We start from the raw sequence: 22,939 nt of genomic DNA, 5'->3' as shown, positions 1-22,939 counted from the left end.
GACTCTTCCTGCCATTTCTAAGCTAGTCCTCGAATTCTCTCTCTCTCATTGGGTGGAGCTGAATCACATACTCAGCCCTGAACCAGTCTCTGATAATGGGGGGTATGGACTATGCCATTTTGCTTGGCTTTGGTGGGTCAGAATAGGGAAGGGATGCTCTCCAAAAGAACAATTAAGATGGTGTTTCCAGAAGGCAAGGGAATGAATACCAGGAAGCAGAAAGGGAAATGTCCTCTACAGGAGCCATCAACTCTCTACCCAACTCTTAGAAGTAGGACCTTGCCTTCCACCACTTTTGTTATCCTCCTTACAGCCTTGCTCAGTTCTGCATCTACAATAAGTACCTAATGCACGTTTGCAAGCATGAACAAGCGGATGAGTGAATAAAAGCAATCTGAAATTTAATTTTTGATATATTGAACATATTTAGAAAGCCTACAAAAAAAAATTTTAAAGCCTGCTTTTTTGATATAAAGTACGATGCTGTTGGCCTAAATTTTTCAATTTATGTTTGCTGCAGAAACAAAACAAAACACGGCATGTTTAATCCTTAAATTTGTTTTAAGAAAGAGAACACAGGGTGACCATTCTTTTCCACATGTTGCTTTTCTTTGAAGGACACTTATTTTAAAATGCAACAGCTATAGACAGGCTCGATGGTGGGGAGGGGCTATAGAAGAATTCATCCAGAAGCACGGCGCTGACTTTCTCAAAGATCATCGATTTGGGTCATATGCTGCTATCCAAGAGAACACGCTAGCTAAATGGTAAGACCTTTTCACTCTGAGGCTATCAAGGTAGTCATAATGTCTAATATTTCACTATAACCTAATATTATAGTCATAACATCTAACATATCAAAATTCGCCTGGAGTCGATTTTCAAAACTGTGAAAATCATACTTTACAGGGGCCTTTCCTTTTCAGGCAGTCATAGTGCTACCCGAGCATAGAATCGTTTTCCAATTTTTGTTTTTCTGCATTTTTCACAGTGAGCTTTAGATAGCTGGCTGGAAATTTTGAAGTCTGATTCTTAAAGCTGTCAGTGGCTTTCTAACCTCACCATTTTTCTTAATGATGCAAATGAGAGGTTTGTTTAAATCATTAGCCATAATCTCAGGAAGTGAATTTAATGGCTAGATATTTCTTTTAAATAAAATCAAGTTTAGCATGTTTTTCTACCCAGGGATTGAAGACTAGGCTGCTTTAATTAAGTCTCAGAAGAACAATGATGTGTGAGTTCAACCAAAAAAAAAAGTGAACCTATTGCCATTGAGTCGACTCTGACTCGTAGTGACTGTATAGGATGAGTAGGTCAGGTCACTATGAGTCAGAATCAACTCAATGACAACAGATTTGGTTTTGTTTCATTTTTTAATCTGTGTGTAAGCAGATTGTCACATCTTCCTCCTGCGGAACAGCTGGTAGTTTCAATCTACTGACCTCTTGATTAGCAGCTGAGTGTTTAACCACTGCACCACCAGGGCTCCTTGTGAGTTCAACAGCATGAGAGAATTCATCTGGCCTCTCAATGATGAGGTTCAATTTGTGCTCTAAGCAGAGAAGAATCAGGTTGCTTACTTCTGTCTACTTCCTGTCCTTGGGTAGCAGATGGAAGGTGATATTTTCAACCCTTGTTTCCCAATCATGTGAAGTAAACTGGTGGTTGTATACAGGATCCAGGCTGTGACTTCCATGTTTTGCTTTGCCATGGGATGTTTGTTTTCTTTCTTGTAAAAAACAAAACAAAAAACCTTGTCTTTCAGGTATGTTAACGCCAAAGGATATTTTGAAGATGTGGCAAATGCAATGGAAGAGGCTGAAGAAGAGATTTTTATCACAGATTGGTGGTTAGTATTTGTCCGCAGGATTTTGTCTGGATATCTCTACCTTTAGACATTTACAACAGTGTAATGCTGTTCAAGAACTGTGCATTAGGAAAACCGGCCCTACCTACAGATGGTTTGGCCAAAGTCTCAACCAGTTAACTGTAATAGCCTCCAGTCAAAGACCTTTTCAAAAGACTTGGCATCCAAATATATTTCTTAAAGTATTTAGCTTGAACAGTTTTGTTTTTGTCTTTCCATTTGGAAGGAGACACCCAAGTATTCATTTTAGTAAAGATTGTGCTGCAAGGCAAATGTAGTTGTAGAAAGTTATGGAAAATAATCTCCTTTGGGCACCTTTCCTCATTCCGGTTTGCCTGTTACCAGGTCCAGGGACCATACTTTGTCTGAATTGTGTCCCTTTGATGTTGAAATAGTTCCATTTGCCTATTGCTGTTAAAACGTCCTCTGCCATGACTAGGCCTGGTCAGTTATTCTGACGATATACCAGGTTTCAACTTTCTGATCTTTTTAAAGTTCATGAGAATTATGACACTTATTAAGGTCACTGGAAGTCTGCATCTAAAACTCATTTAGCTCTTGGGAAATTTTACTCCTGGAATTGGTATAGGCTTTGTAGTCTGACCAGTTCAATTGCTCGTCTGGTGGAACTTTTAAAACCCACCACAGATGCCCAAATTGGAAAATGGAAATGTCTACAATGTGTTTTCCTTCTAAGAATTCAGTTACCTAAAATGCCCCTTATTTTCTCTATCCATTGTTTTCCAAGTGATACTTTATGTGTGAACTGTGAAAATATCATCGTAACTTACTTTCTTCAAATTCTAGATTTTTGGGGGAGAGAAGAGTAATAGGAATATGAACCCCTTTTCTTCTACTGTTTTGCTTCAGTGATATGGGGATACCTAATTCCAGGACAATTCAGTATTTCTCAACCTTGGTTCTATTGACATTTGGATTGGATGACTCTTTGTTGCAGGGGCTGTCCTTTGCATTGTGAGATGTTTAGCAGTATCCCAGGCCTCTGCCCATTATGTTTCGGTAGCAGTCTCCCAGTTGCGACAACCAAAAATGTCTCTAGACTTGCCAATCCCAGTTGTAACAACCAAAAATGTTTCCAGACATTGCCAAATGTCCTTTGGGGGCAACATCTGCCCTGGTTGAGACCCACTGATCTAAAGCCAGTAGATACGGTATGTTGTTTCTGACAGTGTGCCTATGAACCTGTTTATTGGCATGTTTGTGGAGGAGCTTACTCCTACCCTCCATAATTCTGCCAAATTTGTCTTTACAGTCAGTTTCCTTCTTAGAAGCCTTTTCATCTTGACTATTTTGTAAACACTTAGGAGAATAAATTCAAGCTTAACGTAGTATTATGTTCTTTTTAAAAATATTTCTGGCGAAGACATGAGAGAGAATCAAAATAGTTTTTCCACTGAGTGCATATTTTTATGCTTTCTGCAAGAAAATAATGTCTCTTTTGAAGGTTCTGAACACTAAAACACAGACTTTCATTTAAACTTCTAAAGAGGTGGAACCCTGAATGTTTTCTCTTCCACTGTCTGTGAGCGAATGAAGCAGGGGGCATTTCTTTTTCATGACTGCATTAGGGTAACACCTTACTGCAACATACCCTTTGAAATATGGCCTTTGCAGTACCTTTCCTCATAACATGTGAAGAAAATCCTTGTCATGCACGAAAAAACCAAACCTGTTGCTGTCGAGTCGATTCCAACTCATAGTGACCCTGTAAGACAGAGCAGAACTGCCCCATAGGGTCTCCAAGAGGCGCCTGGTGGATTCTAACTGCCCACCTTTTGGTTAGCAGCTGTAGCTCGTAACCGTTACATCACCAGGGTTTCCTTGTCATGCACAGTATATTGCAAAAGAGAACATTCAGAATCTTAACAAAATCCTGATTTATTTGGATCTGAGAGAGGAAAAAGCATAGTTAGGGATTCACTTGTCTTTAAGAAGCTTCTAATCTAATTCAAAAGACATACTTACGTGTAAACTGTAGTAATATGCTTCTAAAACAATTAGCATGCAAGCCGGGGCACATACGGTGAAATGAGAAACAAGAGTAAATCCCAGGGACCTAGAAGTACTTAGTGCTGTTTTTGTTCATTAATTCATTTATCCACCTATCCATTCATTTGTTAATTTATTTACTTATTCATTCAAGAACTCTTAGTTCTGCTCTGTCCCGTAGGGCCGCTATGAGTCAGAATTGACTTGGCAGCAATGGGTTTGTGTCAGGTACTGAACTAGGGTGTGTGACTATACAGATGAATGAGAAGCACCCCCTACTCTTGAACAATATAGAGTCAGGAAATTAGACAAAAAACAAAAATTTGGGGAAAACTCAGTTGGGAGGACCAACATAGAAGGCACAGAGGGAGCTCAGAGGAAGGGCAAGGATGGCCTGCTGCCATGGTGGAAGCTTCAAGAAGAGACCACTGGATTGGCTATGGAGTGATGGAGTGGACCAGATGAAGACAACGAATGGGTGTTTTAGCTAGAGGGCTAGCCAGGACCAAGGCACAGAGGTGTGAGAGAGTGCGGCATTTTTGGAGGAGAGTAGAGGTTGTGTGTGGCTTGAGCATAGGGTCCATTAAGACGGTGGATAGAGATGCTACTCAAAAAATGGGTTAGACCAAGTTGTGAAGGGCATTTGGTGAGCTGCTAAGGAGTTTGGACTTAATCCTGTGAGCAGTGGGAACCACTGATGATTCTTAAGCATGAAAGTTTTAGTCAAGTTTGTTTTCTGAAAGGGACCATTCTGGTAAGAGTATATAAGATAAGTTGAAAAGAGGCTATGGAGACCCCTAGTAAGCTACACAGTGGTCCAGGAGAGAAATGGTGAGGGCCTCAACTCAGACCATCTTAGGAGCTCTTGCCAAACTACTACTAACTTTGGGCAAGTCACGTTAACCTTCCTAAGAAGTAGTTTCTAAGGCATGGTAGAAGTAACTAACAGTAATAGCTATTATTTACTGAATTCTTGCTAGGTGCCAGGGACTGTGTTATAGATGAGAAAAAGTAGGACACAGATCAGGGAACCACCCAAACTCAGTCAGTACCTGCCAATGCTAGTTTGATCCAGGTGTGTCTGTTCTAGAGCCCACGTATCACACAGCTGCCTCGCAGCCAGCCAGGTATACTGCCTAATGCCTGAGGTTCCTTTCAGCTGTGAGATTCTTTTTAAGTGCAAACTGAAATTTTTGAAGGTGTGGATAAAGTAGTAATCGGATTTGGGTAGATATAGTCAGGAGAAATTTCCTGAAGAGATGAATTCTGAGGTAGGCTGTCAAGTTAGAAGAGACAGTGATTAGCCCATTAAATAGTCCAGGCTACCTGCTTTTGAACAGGAGCTGCTCATTTAGTCTAGTATATTCAAACTAAGAAACACATTCCTGATTTTTTTGTTATATAGGCCTGTCTAATCTTTGTCTGAAAAGTGGGCTTGGAGAATATTTTCAGTCCTGGGTTAGCAGAGCGCCCAGGGGCTATAGTTTTGGGGGTTCTTCCAGGTCTCCATCAGACCATTAATAGTATTGCCTTTTTAGGATTTGAGTTTTGTTCTGTATTTTTGTCCCATTCTATCCAGGACCATCTGTTGTGACCCCGGTCAGAACAGTGGTGGTAGCTGGATACCATTTAGTTCTACTGATCTAAATGAGGAGATGAGGTCATGCCTCATGTAGGCTATCAGCCTTATAGACTTGTTTCTTCTCTGAGATTTTGGTTACCTTCTTACTCTTTTGTTCTTGATGAGTAGAGACCACTAGTTGTATTTTAGATGGCTGCTTGCAAGCTTTAAGACCCCAGACACTACTCATTTCACTAGGATGCAGAACATGAACTTTGTGAACTATATTATTGCCAGTTGACCAAGTTGTTCCATAAGACTATGCTCCTAAGTTTTCAAACCTAAAAAAGATAGTCTCGAAAGGAGTTTGGTTATGTCTGAGGAGATCTGTAGTTGTGTCTTCATTGAATATAATGTATCTGCACACAAGTATCTGTATTTACACACACACACACACACATAGATAATTATGTTCTCACATACATATACACCTGTACCCATCCATACGTGATCATACACTTGTTTTTTCGTTTTTCTTTGAGTTGCTGCCCTCTTATATATGTCAAATTCTTTAGCACAGACATCTTTTCTCTCGAGTGCTTCTCAGCAACGTCATTTACTTTGGTCATGCTGTGCTCACTACACCCACATTCAGTGCCACTTTTCCCATCGCCAAAAATAACAGTTTTGTCCTCTCTCTGGAAACCACCAATGAACATTGGTCTCTTTATATATACCTATTTTTGTCTTATAAAAGAGGGATCATGCAATATTTGTCCTCTGCATACAGGGTACATGATGCTTGTGGATTAAATAAAATAAAGGACTAGAAAGACTTAATTGTATAGCATTAAAAGTAGCTCCAAAACTAAATCCATCTGAGCCCATAGTTAATGTGTACCTTAAAAAGAATATTGCAGGTGAATATATGTTTTTAGACATCTCTTAGTTTCAGTGAAATAGCAGTGCACAGTTTTGCACTTATATACTTCAATATCTTTTTAATTGTTCTCAACATTTTTCCTATTAGTAGCTACATTTTTTTTGAGTATAGATTACCTTTGAGTCCATTTCCTACTCTAAATATGCAAGTATTTATATTAAACACAAGAAGCCCGGTTAAGCCAATAGTTAAGTGCCCGGCTGCTAATTGAAAAGTTGACAATTCAAACCCACCTAGAGGCTCCTCGAGAGAAAGACCTGTTGATCTGTTCCTACAAAGACTACAGCCTAGAAAACCCCATGGAACAGTTTTACTCTGTCACATGGAGTCACTATGAATCAAAATTGACTCAACAGCACCTAACAGTAACAACGTACTGTATACACTCCTTCCTTTCTCTGTTTACTTATGTATCTTATTCAGTGAATGTCTCCTCTAGATAGACTTTACCTGTAGGTTTTTTTTTTTTCTTTAACTGAATGAAGTAGAACATAAAAAGTATTTCTTTTAATCTCATTAGCTTCTTAAAATCCTGTTGTTTCCATGTGTTTAGTGGAGTCTCTGACATGGCAGTGCTGTAGCCTAGAATGACACATGCGTTAACCCCTTCACAGTCTACTCCTGCCTCTAGATCTAGAACTTCAGCTGACAGGGTTTGGTTTTGTTATTTGTTGATTTCTCCTCATTACAGGAAAGTTATAATACGTGCAGATTAACACAGACACGGACTTTAGAACTCAACCCAAGGGGAAGAAGTGACTCTGTATACTCTCAGCTGCCCTGTGACACTGCTGTAGAGGAAAGGTCCAGGGTTCTGTTCTTGCATTGGCAACATTTCATGTATCAGCATATCTTTCTTCCTCCTTTCTCAGAAAACTCCAAGTTCCCATGAACACTGTTCCTTGCTATAGGAAGTCAATATGTATGTTTACCGGTTAGCATGTTTTTGGCTCAGAGTACCAGAATACAACTAAAGCTGGCTTAAACAATGAGGATTTATTTGTCTCACTTAATGGGAAATCCAGAGTTGGGCTATTTTAGGGTTGGTGCAATGGCTTAGTGATTTCAGGGGTCTGGGCCTTCCCCTTAAAGTTTCAATACAGTTGCAGCCCTCCAAGCACGATGTCCCCATACAATGTCCATCCCAAAGCTGGAAGTAAAGGCTGAGCTTTCTCCTGCTGTGTGTTTCTCTCTCTCACCAAGGAAGAAAAAATTTCCCAATAACCCTCACTTGTACCTTCTCACATAAACCTCATTGTCCGTGATGGTGTCACATCATGCTCTAGCTGCACAGGGGTCTGGAAAAACAAGTACCTAGAATATTCGCCCACTGTAGTGAGAAGGAGGCTCTGGCAGCAAGGAAGGGGAGGGTTCAGAACAGCTGTCGGGTGTGCAATCAGCAGTGTCCACATGTGTGTGTAGGTATGTGTGCGTGTGTGTTGGGGAGGGGGATTGATACTGACTTTTTGTATGATAAAGATTCTTGTTCCTATGTGACATTGTATGTAGACCCTTAGCAAACTTTAGATGACCCACCACAGTAGAGGATGGTCGTGTCTTCATTTGGGCTGAAATTGCCTTTGCATCCTATGTCACGATCAGAATTTTATGTTTTGTTTTAGTTATTTGGAATCTTGGTTTCATGATTTTAGGTTGAGTCCAGAAATCTTCCTGAAACGCCCGGTGGTTGAAGGAAATCGCTGGAGGTTGGACTGCATTCTTAAACGAAAAGCAGTACGTACTTTACAAACAAATGCTGATATAATATTTATTTTCCCTGAAATGTCTTCTTTTTCAAAAAGTCCTTCATAAATGACAGCACTAAACTCTTAAAAAATCAATAATTACGCTGAATGTAAATGGACTTAAATGCACCAACAAAGTCCTTCATATACACTTAGAACTATTTCCTTTAGAGCTTGACAAATAGTGAAATACTGTTTTCCAATTCATTTGCTTCTGATATTTTTTCTATTACTTTTGACTACATAAATATTTTAGTCTAACTCATAAAAAAAAAAAAACTCATAGCATGGGTTATATTAGGAATGCTCATTTTTTTGTTTTTTTAATCAGTTATGGGCAGTGAATTTTATAGGCAAAAAAGTTCTTAATAAAATTTCAACATTAAATAATAAATGATGCAAAGAAATATAGCATTTCATTTTATCCATTCTTTTGTAATTTCAGTAAAAGACAGAGTCATCTGGAGAGATGGGGCCAAGCCGATGTGGAAGAATATCAAAAAGGAACCTTGATAACTGGTACTTTGGTTCCAGTTTGGGAACAGTTCATGGTCATAACGTGGAACTGTTTCCTGTGCATGTGGCCCTGTAGATTCTGGGTGAGCACTGAGTGTGCTCTTCTTATTATAAAGAGTAAATAACTGAGGCAGGATAGGCTCACCGAGGACTACTTTCCATTCCAACTTCTAATGAATTGTTTTTGTGTAGTAGGTCCTTAACCAAATGAAATGAAGTTACATTATAATAACTTTGGATTTATTATTAATCATCTCCAAAATCAGGAATGTGCTAACCCGTTTACTATTATTTGAAACTGCCTCGATCTTTCTTTATTCTACCATTAAGTATTCTAGCAGAATTTGTGGATTGTAATCAATTGTGGGTAGCATTTTCCTGCTTCTTGTAGCCTTCACTCATTTCTCCTTTCCTAGTCCCTATGGTCTATTAACAACGCTCTTCCTGCTTGTTTTTCCCCTCCCCCACTTTGATGTCTTCCTCAAGCTTTATTTTAGGATTTCTGAACATAAGTGTAGAGTCAGACCTCTGTGCTGATACTGAAGGTGAAAGAAGTTGATAGTCTTTATATCAGATACGTGTTCTGCCAATTTCATTCACCAAAGTGGCAATTCTGATTCTGAAAGGCATTTTTCACCTATTCATATATTCATTCATTAAGTAATTCAGCACACAGTTGCTGAGGATCCCTTATCAGATGTGTGTTGTGCCATTCACTAAAGATGACCACCCTCACCGAAAAAAAAAAAAAAAGTTGCCATCGAGTCAGTTCTGACTCATGGCAACCCTGTGTGTGTCAGAGTGGAGCTATGCTCTATATAGTTTTCTATGGCTGTGATCTTTCCCCAGTAGACTGTCAGACCTTTCTTCCAAGATGCCTTTGGGTGGATTCGAACCACCAACCTTTTACTTAACCTTTGGTACCGCCCAGGGACTCCAGAGAATGCCACAGTGAACAGGATTTCATCTGTGCCCACAAAGGGCTTGATGAAGGCCTCATGTCCTGGCCTCAGTCCTAGCCTTACCAAACTCCTTTCTACCTATTGAATGGGCTGTAAATTTCTCTGTTTCTCTGTCAAATGGTACCTTTCCTGTTTCTCAAGATTCCGTTTTAGTAAGTTTTTCCAGGCTTGGCTAGCAATCTTCAACCATACTAGTAAATCTCCAATAGTATTTAGTCAATACTTCCCTATTTTAGGTTTCAATCAACATGTATTTGTTGAGTGTCCAACTATATGCAGGATACTTGGCTAATCATCTGGGGATGTACATAAATAAAAGATATGATTCTCGACCTGAAGGAGTTTAAATATCTACATGAGTGTCAACAGACGTACAGAGACAGTGCCAAGATTCAAAGGCAAAGAACTGGGCAGATAAGATCCAAGACGCCCCTCACAACATGAGAGATTTAGGAGATGTAGGAAAAGCAAAATTTTTGAAGGGAGCAAAGAAATTTCTAGATGTAGGAAATGTGAGGAAACATTCTGAAGGCAGGAATGCAGAAGGCTCTGGTCATTCACAGTAAGGTGACAACTGAGTGTTAGCATACATAGGATTGGGGACTCAACTGGAACAGCAGGTTGAACCAGGATGTGGAGGCTTTGTTGGGGGCAGAGGTGCAGGGGAGTGGAGAAGGGGCGACTTGATCAAAATGGCATATTGGGAAGGTGACTCTGGTAGTGGGAGAAGGTAGGGAGACTCACATTCACAAAGTTAAATTTTAGATCCCTTGAGGGTGAGGTGCCTAAAAGGTATCTAAGTAAACGCCAGAAGGCTAGTAAATGCCTAAACAGGGCTCAGGAGGAAGGCCTTGCAGGTATGACCCTCCACCACCATGTCAGCTGGTACCTGTTTGTCTGTTTCCCTCATGTGCCAGTCCAGTTGACTTGTATATCACTAGTGTGGCTTCTCTTTGCTTTTATGCCCCATGAACTCTGGTAAGGTCTTTGGTGAACACCATGGCCAAGTAAAGATTATTGCTACTTCCTGAATTTTGTAGTGTTTAAATTGTGGGTAATGATTTTTAAAATTGCCTAAGGAAGTAGTAATACTATTAAAGATTAATTTTTCACTGATACATTTAGCAGAATTATTCTTCCTTAATCAAACACCATATTATTATTATTTTGGTCATGCATTTTTCACACTCAAATCATTGCAGATAGAAATTCTATGTGCTCGTAACCACTACTTCACATACATAATTTAGTTTTTGAAAGCCACAAAGTAACATCACAAAACACTGGGTTAAGAAATAATGTTTATTCCTGCATTACTGGGTCTCAGAGGCCCACAAGGTTGATTGATTAAACTGGATTTTTTTCTTTTATCTGATTGTACAGGGTTTTTTGTTTTTTTTTTTTTGAGAGGAATCTAGAAAACATCTTTGCCATATAGCCAACATATAGGCAAGCAGGAAACCCTGGCGGCATAGTGGTTAAGTGCTACGGCTGCCAACCAAAGGGTCAGCAGTTCAAATCTGCCAGGCACTCCTTGGAAACTCTATGGGGCAGCTCTACTCTGTCTTATAGGGTTGCTATGAGTCAGAATCAACTCGACGGCAACTTTTTTTTTTTTAAATATAAGCAAGCATCTCTTATAATGGCTGTTTCTTAGGGAAAAAATACATTATGTTTCTCTAGTAATAACCACGTTGACATTTTCCTGTTTCTTTGCCCTTCTCATATGCAAATAGCATCATTTAAAATAGTATAAACCAATATTGAGAGGCAGATTGTTCACAATATAAAAGAAATCAGCATCCCAAGGATTTCCATAGTTCTGCCTTTTACTACACTTAAAAAAAAAAAAAAAAACCAAACCAGTTACTGTGCGGTAGATCCTGACTCACGGCGACCCCGTGTGTACAGAGTAGAACTGTGTTCCTTAGGATTTTCACGACTGTGACCTTTTAGAAGTTGATTGCCAGGACTTTCTTTTGAAGCACCTCTAGTTGGGTTTGAACTGCCAACCTTTCAGTTAGTAGTAGAGCGCTTAACGCCAGGGACTAAATTACATCATAGTTATGGTAACCGTATTCCTGCACCTCGATTTTATTTATTTCAACCTTAGAAATATGTGCTGTTTCTGATGAGACTTACACCAAAGGAATAGGCAAGTGTGGCAACCCGGAGACTTTAAGAAAAAGGGTTTGCTTGTGGGGCGGGGGAAACCCTGGTGGCATAGTGGCTAAGTGCTGTGGCTGCTAACCAAAGGGTCAGCAGTTCAAATCCGACAGGCACTCCTTGGAAACTCTATGGGGCCGTTCTTCTCTGTCCTATATGGTCACTATTAGTCGAAATCGACTCCACGGCACTGGGTTTGGTTTGGTGTGGGGTGGGAGGTGGGAGGATTGTCTTCAGGCTAATGTCTTTCTGTCTTGGACTAGAAGGCACATTCTTGAGTTACAGTCAGTGATCAATAGAAGGGAAAGATGTCAAGGTTTGCCTAGTGAGACAAATAATCACATCTTTGCCCAGAAAATCAAATTGAATAGTATCAATGTGGTAGGCTAGAAGGGCTTGGTGGGAAAGAGAGAAGGTATTTTCAGCCTTGAGATCTATGCTTTAAACAAAACTGGTTTAAAAAAGAAGAGACAAATGAAGATTTGTGCTCTCGAATTGCAAGGCTGTCTGCTTTTAATGCCAAGGATAGGACTTCTTTTTATCCTTTCCTTTTCTTACAATGTCCTGTCCCCTGGGGAAATCCATGACAAGTGATAAGATTAGTGATTATCCTGGCGGTACACAAGTCAACCAAGCTATCTTCAGGCATCTGGAACTAACCTTGGCTGCACCTAGAAAATATTTTGACCACAGTACTTTGAACTATCAGAGAAAAAGCTGGCTAAGGAACCAAGTTTCTTTGATTTCAACTCTAAAATATTTGTATTTTTCATTGTCGTCTCCTGTATTTTGTATACGTAAAGCTCCTAAAAGTACGTGTTGTTTATAGTGTTGAGTCTGCTCTATTTAATGAGAAGCTAATTAAAACTCAACTTGCATGACTTTATTCTGTGGCACTCCCGGGTTAGTTGAGTACAGTGGAGATGAGAAACATGGCATGCAATTAACCTGGGGTCATCGGTTTTCCCACTTCCACTTCCTTTATTCATACTTTCCTTCCCGCTTTCTAAGGAAAAGTAATTTTCCCAAGGGTCACCAAAAGGCATTGGTATTACCCTGGATGTTTCAAAAGTATATTTCTTAAATTATAGAATTAACATCAGCCCTTTTAATCAGTTTTTTAACTTTCATTTTACACAAATATTTCCCATGTTTTGTATAAGTCTGCACTATTATGACTCAGCCAAGTGCCTTCGTTCCTAAGGAATTTTTTCCTTTGCCCTTTATAGTTTATGATAGTGTTGTAATACCTTGACGAAAAGTAGAAAAGTTTATTACTTTACTGTCACGTAAATCTTGGCACTAATTAACTATTTATTATGGATCCAGATATAGGTAAACCAGGCCATACATAAAAAATGAACTTTTTATATCTTATTACTTCCTGATTAGTCTTATATTTAAGCTAAAAAGACTTAAAAGTCTCTATTTCCTTTAGAGTTAATTTATTTCAGTGAGAAAAGGCATAGCAAATAAGAAAATGTCAGGTATTAATAGATGGAGAGCAATAGTGAAATCCATTAGTGTTAACATCTCTATTATTTCAAAAATCCATTAGTTATGCAGGTAAATGGGAAACTATAGGATGTAAGCCAAGTTCCTAATTCCCAGCTATTGCCCTTCATGGGTAATCATGTATTAAGCTAAAGAAACAGAATTCCACCCATTTAAAAAGAATGAACGATGATGAAAGATGTCAGGTGTGATGTTCTATTATTTAGGTTGAAATTTGGGGTTTTAAGCTGTGTTTTTTTTTTTTTTTATCATATCTGTCAATAGGAGGATTTTTTTTTTTTTTAACTGTTATTGAGTGCTGTATTCTAAAATATTGAAATAGCAAAATAGATCTGAACTGTAGAGGAGAAAAATAAAATAATTTCTAGTTTTCACTTAGAGCCCTCAGTTAGTGGTTTACTGTTGAGTACTCACTGGCCAGAACACTCAAAATTAATCTGCTTCCTTCGTGCCTGCACTTTCATTTTCTTGTTTCTTTACTCAATCTGTGCTTTTGTACTTATAAGTGAGCTCCAAGCCAGCTGTTAACCCGAGAAGTAGAATGATATATACATTCTTTTTTATTATTTTTTTTTTTAGAGCAAGAATAGATCTTCTCCCTCTACTCAAATCCCCTTAATGCAAACCATAAATCTAGTGTGCCCCTACAAAAAAATACATACTTTTCAGATATTTAAGAAAAAAAAAAAAAGTTGTCGAGTCAGTTCCAACTCATGGAAACCCCAGGTACATCAGAGTAGAACTATGCTGCTTAGGGTTTTCAATGGCTCATTTTTTTTGGCAGTAGGTCACCAGGCCTTTTTTCGAAGATACCTCTGGGTACACTTGAACTTCTAACCTTTCAGTTAGCAGCCAAGCACTTATCCACTTATCCCTTTTAAGGCTTCCTTTCAGGTATTACTGGCACCTATGTCGAGAGAGAGAGAGTACTAGAATTTTAAAATGATGAGTTATTAATGGAAATTTAGGGACTAAAGTGTGCTTGTTAGTATTGGCAGAGCAATATTGCAGGACTGTGTATGTGTTTGGTTTGCTCCCAAGATTTTATATCCCATGATATAGAACCTAAGAATGTTAACTTATATGCTACTTCACATTTTCATAGCATTGCAAAAATATCCAATTCTTATAAATTAGATGTTTTCAACCCAATAGGACTTTTTAAATGTGTGATTCAATTTTATTACATCAAAGTTTCTTACTACTGTTATTTCAGCTGAGGTGAACTATAAGCAAGCAAAAAAAAAAAACAAAAACCTAATCCTGTAACATGAATCAGGTTCAAATTTTTTCATTGACAAGTGTTTGGAAATGTTATGTGGCGTAAGACTATCAGATACTTTTAGCAGTTGAAGTCACAATTTCAGCATTCTAAATCTGATTAGTCAAATATTGACACTCTTGCTTGGTGTGACAAGTTGACAGGAATGGGAGGAAGATAAATTTTTCTTTTGTTATTTGTGTCTTCACCTTCTTGTATTGCCTTTTTCATTAAATATTGTGTTATACTGGTTTTCTGGGGAAAGATTAGGAAGGATGATGCACAGAAAGGAAGAAGAAAAAGAAAATCTATTTCTAAGAGGTACTCAGTGTTTGCATTTTGTTTTGTGACAGCAACAAGGGGTGAGGATCTTCATCATGCTCTACAAAGAGGTGGAACTCGCTCTTGGGATCAATAGTGAATACAGCAAGAGGACTTTAATGCATCTGCACCCCAACATTAAGGTATCCAGGTTCATCTCGGTGAACAACGTTTCTTCTTTATTATTCTGTAGGCGTTTTTCAGATCTGTTTATATGTTTTACTCTAAACAGTGGTAATCTAGTATATATTTTGAATAAATAATTTTACATCCGTTCTCAGTCATAAAACAAAAGCTATACTTTCTTATACTCCCTACATTGATGGGGCCAACCAAGTTCACATTTCTGCTTCCCTGACCCTGATCATGGAAGTAACCGTTTAGCCAAGAACAAGCTTCCTAGAGTTGTTTTAATATTCAAGAGCCCTGTTCTCATGTTCTTTATTAAGATTATCCTGTACACCCACAAGGATATATAGGTTTGGCAGATGATATTTCTACATAGGCATTTGTATGTGCTTGCAAACATATCCATGTAAATAGTGGAGCATACAGGGGACACACTTTTGAGGACTTCCTAGTCATAACCAAACACTTCAAGGGACAGAGTCACTGGGCTTGAGGGTTTAGGACCATAGTCTCAGGGGGATATCTAGGTCAACTGGCATAATATAGTCCATAAAGCCAATGTTCTATATCCTACTTTGGCGAGTAGTGATTGGAACTTAAAACCATGTAAATAGCCATCTAAGGTACAACTATTGATCTCCTCCCATCCGGAGCAAAGAAGAGTGAAGAACATTGAAGTTTCAAGGAAACAATTAGGCCAGAGGACTAATGGACCACATGAACCACAGCCTCCACTAGCCTGAGACCAGAAGAACTAGATGGTGCCCAGCTACCACTACTGACTGTGCTGAGCGGGATCACAGTAGAAGGGGTCCTGGACAGAGTGAGAGAAAACTGTAGACCAAAATTCAAACTCATAAAAAAGACCAGACTTACTGGTCTGATAGAGACTAGTAGAACTCCTGAGATTATGGCCCTTAGACAACCTTTAAACCTGGAACTGAACCTATTCCCAGAGATCACCTTTCAGCCAAACAATAGACAAGCCTATAAAGTTTACAGTAACACCCATGAGGAATGTGCTCCTCAGAACAATCAACCATACCAGATCAAAGGGGCAGCATTTGCCCAAAAACAAAGTTCTGAAGCCAGGAAGGGGCAGGAAAGATGGGTGAATGTAAATGGAGAACTTAGGGAGGAAGTGACTAGAGCACTGTCACATTGAGGGAATTGCAACAAATGTCATGAAACAAAATGTGTTTAAATTGTTCAGTGAGAAACTAATTTGCTCTGTGAACTTTCACCCAAACCACAGTAAATTGTTCAAAAAAAAGGATTATCTTGGAACCTCTTAGATACGATCTTCCTGTGACATCCGCTGAACACTGGTACACCAAAGAGAGCTCCTTAGGCTTCAAAGGGCTTTTACTACTAGTAAAAACCCAAACCAAACCAGTTGCCTTCAAGTCTTTTCCAACTCATGGTGACCCTATGTTGGCACAGTAGAACTGCTCCATAGGTTTTGCAATGGGTGTGATCTTTCAGAAGTAGATTGGCAAGTCTTTCTTCCAAGGTGCTTCCAGGTGGATTTGAACCACCAACCTTTTAGTTTGTAGCCAAGTGCTAAACCATTTGCATCACCCAGGGACTCCTCTTATTAATAACACCTAGTGGGTTTTTTTAGTGGGTTTAGTATAAGATACTAATAAAGTAAATAAAATGATAAGCAATTTGAAAACTTGTTGACAATTCACCAAAGACCTAAAACCTATCAATAAATATTGCTTAATCATTGAGATACATTGAGACTTAATAAATCTCCAGCAGGCTTAAAATACGTGAGAATGGTATATTTCACTTTGTTAAAAAATAAAATAAAAATGTTTGTTTCTCCCAAAGATTGAAGTTTTAAGTCAAACCATTTCTAAACTTTATTCATTTATCAAATTTTTATCAAGCACCTACTATGTGCAAGGAACTGTGCTAGAATAAAAAGATTCTGTGTTTAAGTAACATAAAGCAAATATAATTTGTTCATGAATAACTGAAAATATGGGGTTGATCCTGCTCACTACTGTACAAAAAACAAACAAAAAAAGAGCAAAGATAAATACAATTAAGGAGATTAAATTATTCAGGCTTCATCAGGCATCTTTGTGTTTCTGGTTATGACACGCCCCATATGCAGTAAGTACCACTTTAAAAGAACGGTACTTATTAACTCTTTGACAAATAAATGAATAAATGTATACGACTTTGCAAAGAAGAAATGAGGAATTAAAACAACCTAAAGATTAAAGTTTTTTTTTTTTACGGAAAGATTAAGGAAATTAGGGATTTTCAGCCTAGAAAGTTAAGGTCTTGCAGGCAACTTAAGGATTGTCTACAAGTAGAAGAATTAGAAAAAGATGATTAGTGGTTTTATATGTCCTTTATGTACCCCATTAGATAAGAAATGTTTAAATTTCATCGTAACATACTAAAAAATCATTTAGTATAATGTTAAAAAGAAAAGCAAGATTTAGCAGCACATAAACTATGTTTAAAATGTTTAAAGCTATGTTAAATAGAGAATAATAACCATAAAAGTAAAAGGGTGAAAATATAAGAAAATGATAAAGGTATTTGATTAGAGTGATGGGGTTTTCTTCTTTATTTAAAATTTTTTACTTAATATAGATACACTATTTTTATTTAAAAAAAAATCATAAACTATACAACAGTTGAGATTTAGGTTAAATAATAGTAAACAAAGCCTTATTAAAAGTAGTGGCTGGAGCCTTCCTCCATTGCTGATGGGATTGTACAATAGTACCGCAGCTGAGGCAGACAGTTTGGCAGTTCCTCAAAAAGCTGAACAAAGAATTGCCATATGATACGGCAGTTCCCCTCTTAGGTATAATTAAAAGCAGGACCACAAATACTTGTATACCAGTATTCATTGTAGCACTATTTGCAATAGCCAAAAGGTAGAAACAGCCCAAATGTCTAGCAACAGATGAATGGATAAACAAAACATGGTACATACATACATGGAATATTATTCAGCCCTAAAGAGAAAGGAAGTCCTGATACATGCTACAACATGGATGAACCTTGAAAACATGCTGAGTGAAATAAGTCAGTCACAAAATAACAAATATTGTATGATTCCACTATTATGAAATATCTAAAATAGGCAAGTGTACAGAGACCATAGTTTTTAGTGACTACCAGGGCAGGTGGGGGAGAGGAAGGGTGAAAGGAAAGCTGAGTGCTTAGGCGACACTGAGCTTCTCTTAAGGGTGATGGAAAAATTTGGAAATGGTTAATTAAAGGTGATGGTTGAAAATTGCAATGAACATAACCGATATCACTGAGCTGTACATGTGAAGACTGATGAAATGGCAAAAGTTTTGTTACCTATATTTTTAGCACAATAAAAAAATAATAAAAAGGTGAAAAGAAAAGCAGTTGCCAAATATTTTGGAATCTCTCTATGTCATGGATCGAATTATGTCCCCTCAAAAATCTGTGTATCAGTTTGGCTGGGTCATGATTCCTGGTATTGTGTGATTTTCCTTTATGTTGTAAATCCTGCCTCTATGATGTTAATGAGGGAGGATGGGCAGCAGTTGTGTTAGTGAGGCAGGAGGACTCAACCTGTGTCTTGAGGCAATCTCTTAGTGAGCAGAGAGACAGGGGGACCTCATACCACCAAGAAATCAGTGCCAGGAGCAGACCGCGTCCTTTGGATCCAGGGTTCCTGTGCAGAGAAGCTGCTAGTCCGGGGGGAAGATTGATGAGAAGACCAACAGAGAGAGAAAGCCTTCCCCTGGAGCTGATACCCTGAATTTGGACTTTTACCCTACTTGATTTACTTTGAGAAAATATACTTCTCTTTGCTAAAGCCATCCACTTGTAGTTTTTCTGTTATAGCAGCAGTAGGTAACTAAGACACTCTACTTAAAGGCATATGAAAATAGAATCGGTCATACTGGGTTTATTTAGGAGAATTCTATTTGAAAGAAGGAGGTTAATAACTTCTCAAAGTTCTTTTCAAATCAAGAGCTGCGGAAATATATACCTATATCTATATGCTTCCTATTTCAATTTAATGGCTACAAAAACATCAACCTACTTATTTAAAATCTCACCAGAGATAGATGTTGGTTAGAAAATGTTAAGAGTTTCGTATAATCCCAGATATAACAATTTTTGTGGGAGGAAAACTGAACCAGCTACCAAGTTGAGCTGACTTTTATTGGCATCTGAGGCAAAAATTCAAGCTAAATGGCAACTCCCCAAAATATGACATATAAGGGAGCCCTTCTAAAAGGTAAATAGGAGTCTTCCTCTGCTACATATTGAGAATAAAATTAGAAGTTTGGGATTTTCTTTGGTGTATATACATAGCACGTTTTCGTTCTGATATTTGAATTACAGGAAATACTTTTCAGGGGAGAAAAACAGACCTATTTTGTCTAACGTGGATTATTTTAAAAAGGACATTTTCCACTCCTTTCTGTAAAGAAGAATCCTACAAAAAATACCCCCTGAAACATTTAGTGGTTATTGATAATGATATATTACATCAAGGTTTCTTATTGCTGGAGGTTAATAGCTTCTCAAAGTTACCTTCAAATCAAGAGCTGCCAAAATACATACCTATTATACCCATTTTGTGTGTTTTCTTTTTTCCTCTCAAGGTGATGAGGCACCCAGACCATGTGTCATCCACTGTGTATCTGTGGGCTCATCATGAGAAGCTCGTCGTCATCGACCAGTCAGTGGCCTTCGTGGGTGGGATTGACCTGGCTTATGGAAGGTGGGACGACAATGAGCACAGACTCACAGATGTGGGTAGCGTGAAGCGTGTCATTACTGGATCATCCCTGGTGTCCCTCACAGTAAGATAAACCTTTATGGAACTGTGTTAAATTAATATAAATCATATAAGCAGGCATTAATAGCGTGACATTGATTAATTTATTCATTTATTGAGAAGTTACATATCCCTGCCAGGAGTAAAGAACATTGAGTCAAATATTCCATAGACCTGGTTTCAAATACCAGCCTCACCACCTTGCTATCATGTGACCTTGGACAAATGACTTCTGTTAGTCTCGGCTTCTTCTCTTGTAAAATGGGGAAACAGTTGTAAAATTGTTAACACAATGCCTAGCACATTTTAAGTGTCCAGTATCTAATTCTATAGGATGGTCATAGTTGTTAAATGAAGTAATGATCACAAGGCTTTGGTTGGTACAGTGCATATAGAAATCACTCAGAACGATCATATTAATCATTTATTTCTGCCTTATTGTGGAAAAAAAAAAAGTTAAGGCAGTTTCAGAAACACTTGCAATTCAAGCAGTATTGTAAACACACAGTAGCGGTGGTAGCAGTTATAGAGTGAACCTGAAGCAGCAGTTCCCTAAGGCCCAGTATTGTGGCGTCTGCAGTGACTCAGCTTGGTCATCAGACTGTGATGGGTGGATAGGTGAGAATAGATATTAGTGACCGTTACTAATTCATGACCGTCATTATTACGTTGAAAGCACTTCGCTTTGCAACCAATGGTGGTATGATTTTCATACATTTTGTTTTATTTATTGTTATTTTTTCATTTTTAGACTATGTTATGCCAGTTGAGCTGGGGTTCCCCCAAGACCATGGTGCCCAGCCCTCAGTCCAGCAGCTAGGTACCTCAGGGCATTTGGATGTGCCTGTGAAGCGCCTATGACTTTGCCTTTGTCAAGTTGTGCTGACTTCCCCAGTATTGTGTACTGTCTTACCCTTCACCAAGTGTTTTTCCCTCCCTCATAACCATCAAAGATTGTTTCCTTCTGTGTGGAAACATTTTCACATGTTTTTATAATAGTGGTCTCATACAGTATTTGTCCTCTCATGAGTGACTTATTTCACTCAGCATTAGGATTCATCCATGTTGTGAGATGTTTTGCAGATTCATCATTGTTCTTTTTTGTTGCGTAGTATTCCATTATGTGTATGTACCATAGTTTATCTATTCTTCTGTCGATGGGCACTTAGGTTGTTTCCGTCTTTTCACTATTGTGAATAATGCTGTAATGAATATGGGTGTGCATATGTCTATTCGTGTGACAGCTCTTATTTCTCTAGGTTATATTCCTAGGAGTGGGATTGCTGGATTGTATGGTATTTTTATTTCTAGCTTTTTAAGGAAATGCCGTATCGCTTTTCAAAATGGTTGTACCATTTTGTATTACCACCAGCAGTGCATAAGAGTTCCAATCTCCCCACAGCCTCTCCAACATTTGTTATTGTCATGCCAGTAATGTCAGGGTGAGACGGTATCTCATTGTAGTTTTGATTTGCATTTCTCTTTGGGGCTGTCATGGCGCAGGGGTTAAAAGCTACCGTGTGCTACGACTGCTAACCAAGAGATCAGCGGTTCAGATCCACTAGCTGCTCCTTGGAAACCGTATGGAGCACCTCTACTGTGTCCTATAGGGTTGCTGTAGTCAGAATCAACTTGATGGCAACAGGCTTGTTGCTAGTGATTGAAAGCATTTCCTCATGTGTCTGTTAGCCACCTGAATATCTTGTTGGGTAAAGTGTCTGTTCACATCCTTTGCCCATTTTTTAATTGGATTATTTGCTTTCTTATTGTAGAGTGTTAGATTTTCCTGTAGATTTTAGAGATTAGAACTTTGTTGGCTATGTCATAGCCAAAATTTTTTTTCCCAGTACGTAGATTCTCTTTTTACTCTTTTGGTGAAGTCTTTTGATGAGCATAAGTGTTTAATTTTTAGAAGAGCTCATTTAGCTTATCTTTTGGTGTTTGTGTATTATTAATTATGGTTTATATCCTTTTTATGCTGTATATTAGGGCCCCTAGCGTTGACCCTATGGGGCAGTTCTACTCTGTCCTTTAGGGTCAGTATGTATCAGGATCGACTCCACAGCAATGTGTGTAGTGTTGACTCTATGTTTTCTTCCATGATCTTTATAGTTTTGGGTTTTATATTTACGTCTTTGATCCATTTCAAATTAGTTTTCTGTATGGTGTGAGGTATGGGTCCTGTTTCATTTTTTGTACAGGTGGACATCCAGTTTTGCCAGCACTGTTTGTTAAAAAGACTGCCTTTTCCCCGTTTAATGGACTTTGGGCCTTTGTTAAACATCAGGTGGCCGTAGGTAGAAGGATTTACATCTGGGTTCTTAATTCTGTTCCATTGGTCAATGTGTCTGTTGTTGTACCAGTACCAGGCTGTTTTGACTACCATAGATGTATAGTAGGCTCTTAGGTCAGGTAGTACAAGGCCTCCCACTTTGTTCTTATTCTTCAGTAATGTTTTATTTATCCATGACCTCTTTCCTTTCCATATAAAGTTAATGATTAGTTTTTCCATCTCGCTGAAGAATTCTGTTGATATTTAGATCTGCATTGCACTATATTTGTAGAATGCTTTGGGTGGAGTTGATATTTTCACAATGTTTAGTCTACCTATCCATGAGCATTGTATGATTTTCCATTTATGTAGGTCTCTTTTGGCTTCTTGTGGTAGTGTTTTTTTGTTTTTGTATTTTGTATAGGTCTTTTATGTTCCTGGTTAGATTTATTCTTAAGTGTTTTATTTTTTTAGGGGCTATTATAAATTGTATTGCTTTCCTGATTTCATAGTTCCCTTTATTGGTATGTAGGAATCCAACTGATTTTTATATGTTTATCTTGTATCCTGCTACTCTACTGAATCATTCTGCTAGTTCCAGTAGTTTTCTTGTGGAGCCTTTTGGGTTGCCTATGTATAGTATCATATCATCCACAAATAGGGATTGCTTTACTTCTTCCACATGAATTGATTGAATGCTTTTTATTTCTTTTTCTTGCCTTATGTTTCTAACTCATACATTTTAATTTAGAGTACATATTGGCTACTTTTTTATACTAAAGTATGATTTGCTGTTACTCGGATTTTGAATTTGCATGAAGTTTCCCCCCAAAGTTTAAAAATGTCTATATATAAGAACCCACTCTA

General features: G+C 38.2%; 1 protein-coding gene across 5 annotated transcripts in view; it reads left to right on the top strand.

Annotated features, from left to right (window-relative positions):
- The window catches only part of PLD1 (phospholipase D1), a 230,693-nt gene that overhangs the window by 123,952 nt on the left and 83,802 nt on the right, over positions 1-22,939 (top strand). For all 5 annotated transcript variants that reach the window (XM_010596030.3, XM_023555502.2, XM_064275473.1 and 2 more), the window contains exons 10-14: positions 618-767; positions 1,766-1,849; positions 8,034-8,115; positions 14,900-15,010; positions 19,625-19,825. In XM_010596030.3, the coding sequence (XP_010594332.1) occupies positions 618-767; positions 1,766-1,849; positions 8,034-8,115; positions 14,900-15,010; positions 19,625-19,825 (628 nt within the window). The remainder of the gene's footprint in view (positions 1-617; positions 768-1,765; positions 1,850-8,033; positions 8,116-14,899; positions 15,011-19,624; positions 19,826-22,939) is intronic.

The sequence above is a fragment of the Loxodonta africana genome, chromosome 23 (genome assembly GCF_030014295.1).
Source record: "Loxodonta africana isolate mLoxAfr1 chromosome 23, mLoxAfr1.hap2, whole genome shotgun sequence".
Classification (NCBI taxonomy): Eukaryota; Metazoa; Chordata; class Mammalia; order Proboscidea; family Elephantidae; genus Loxodonta; species Loxodonta africana.
Note: the sequence above shows the minus strand (reverse complement) of the source record. Positions and strands in the feature narration are given on the sequence as shown.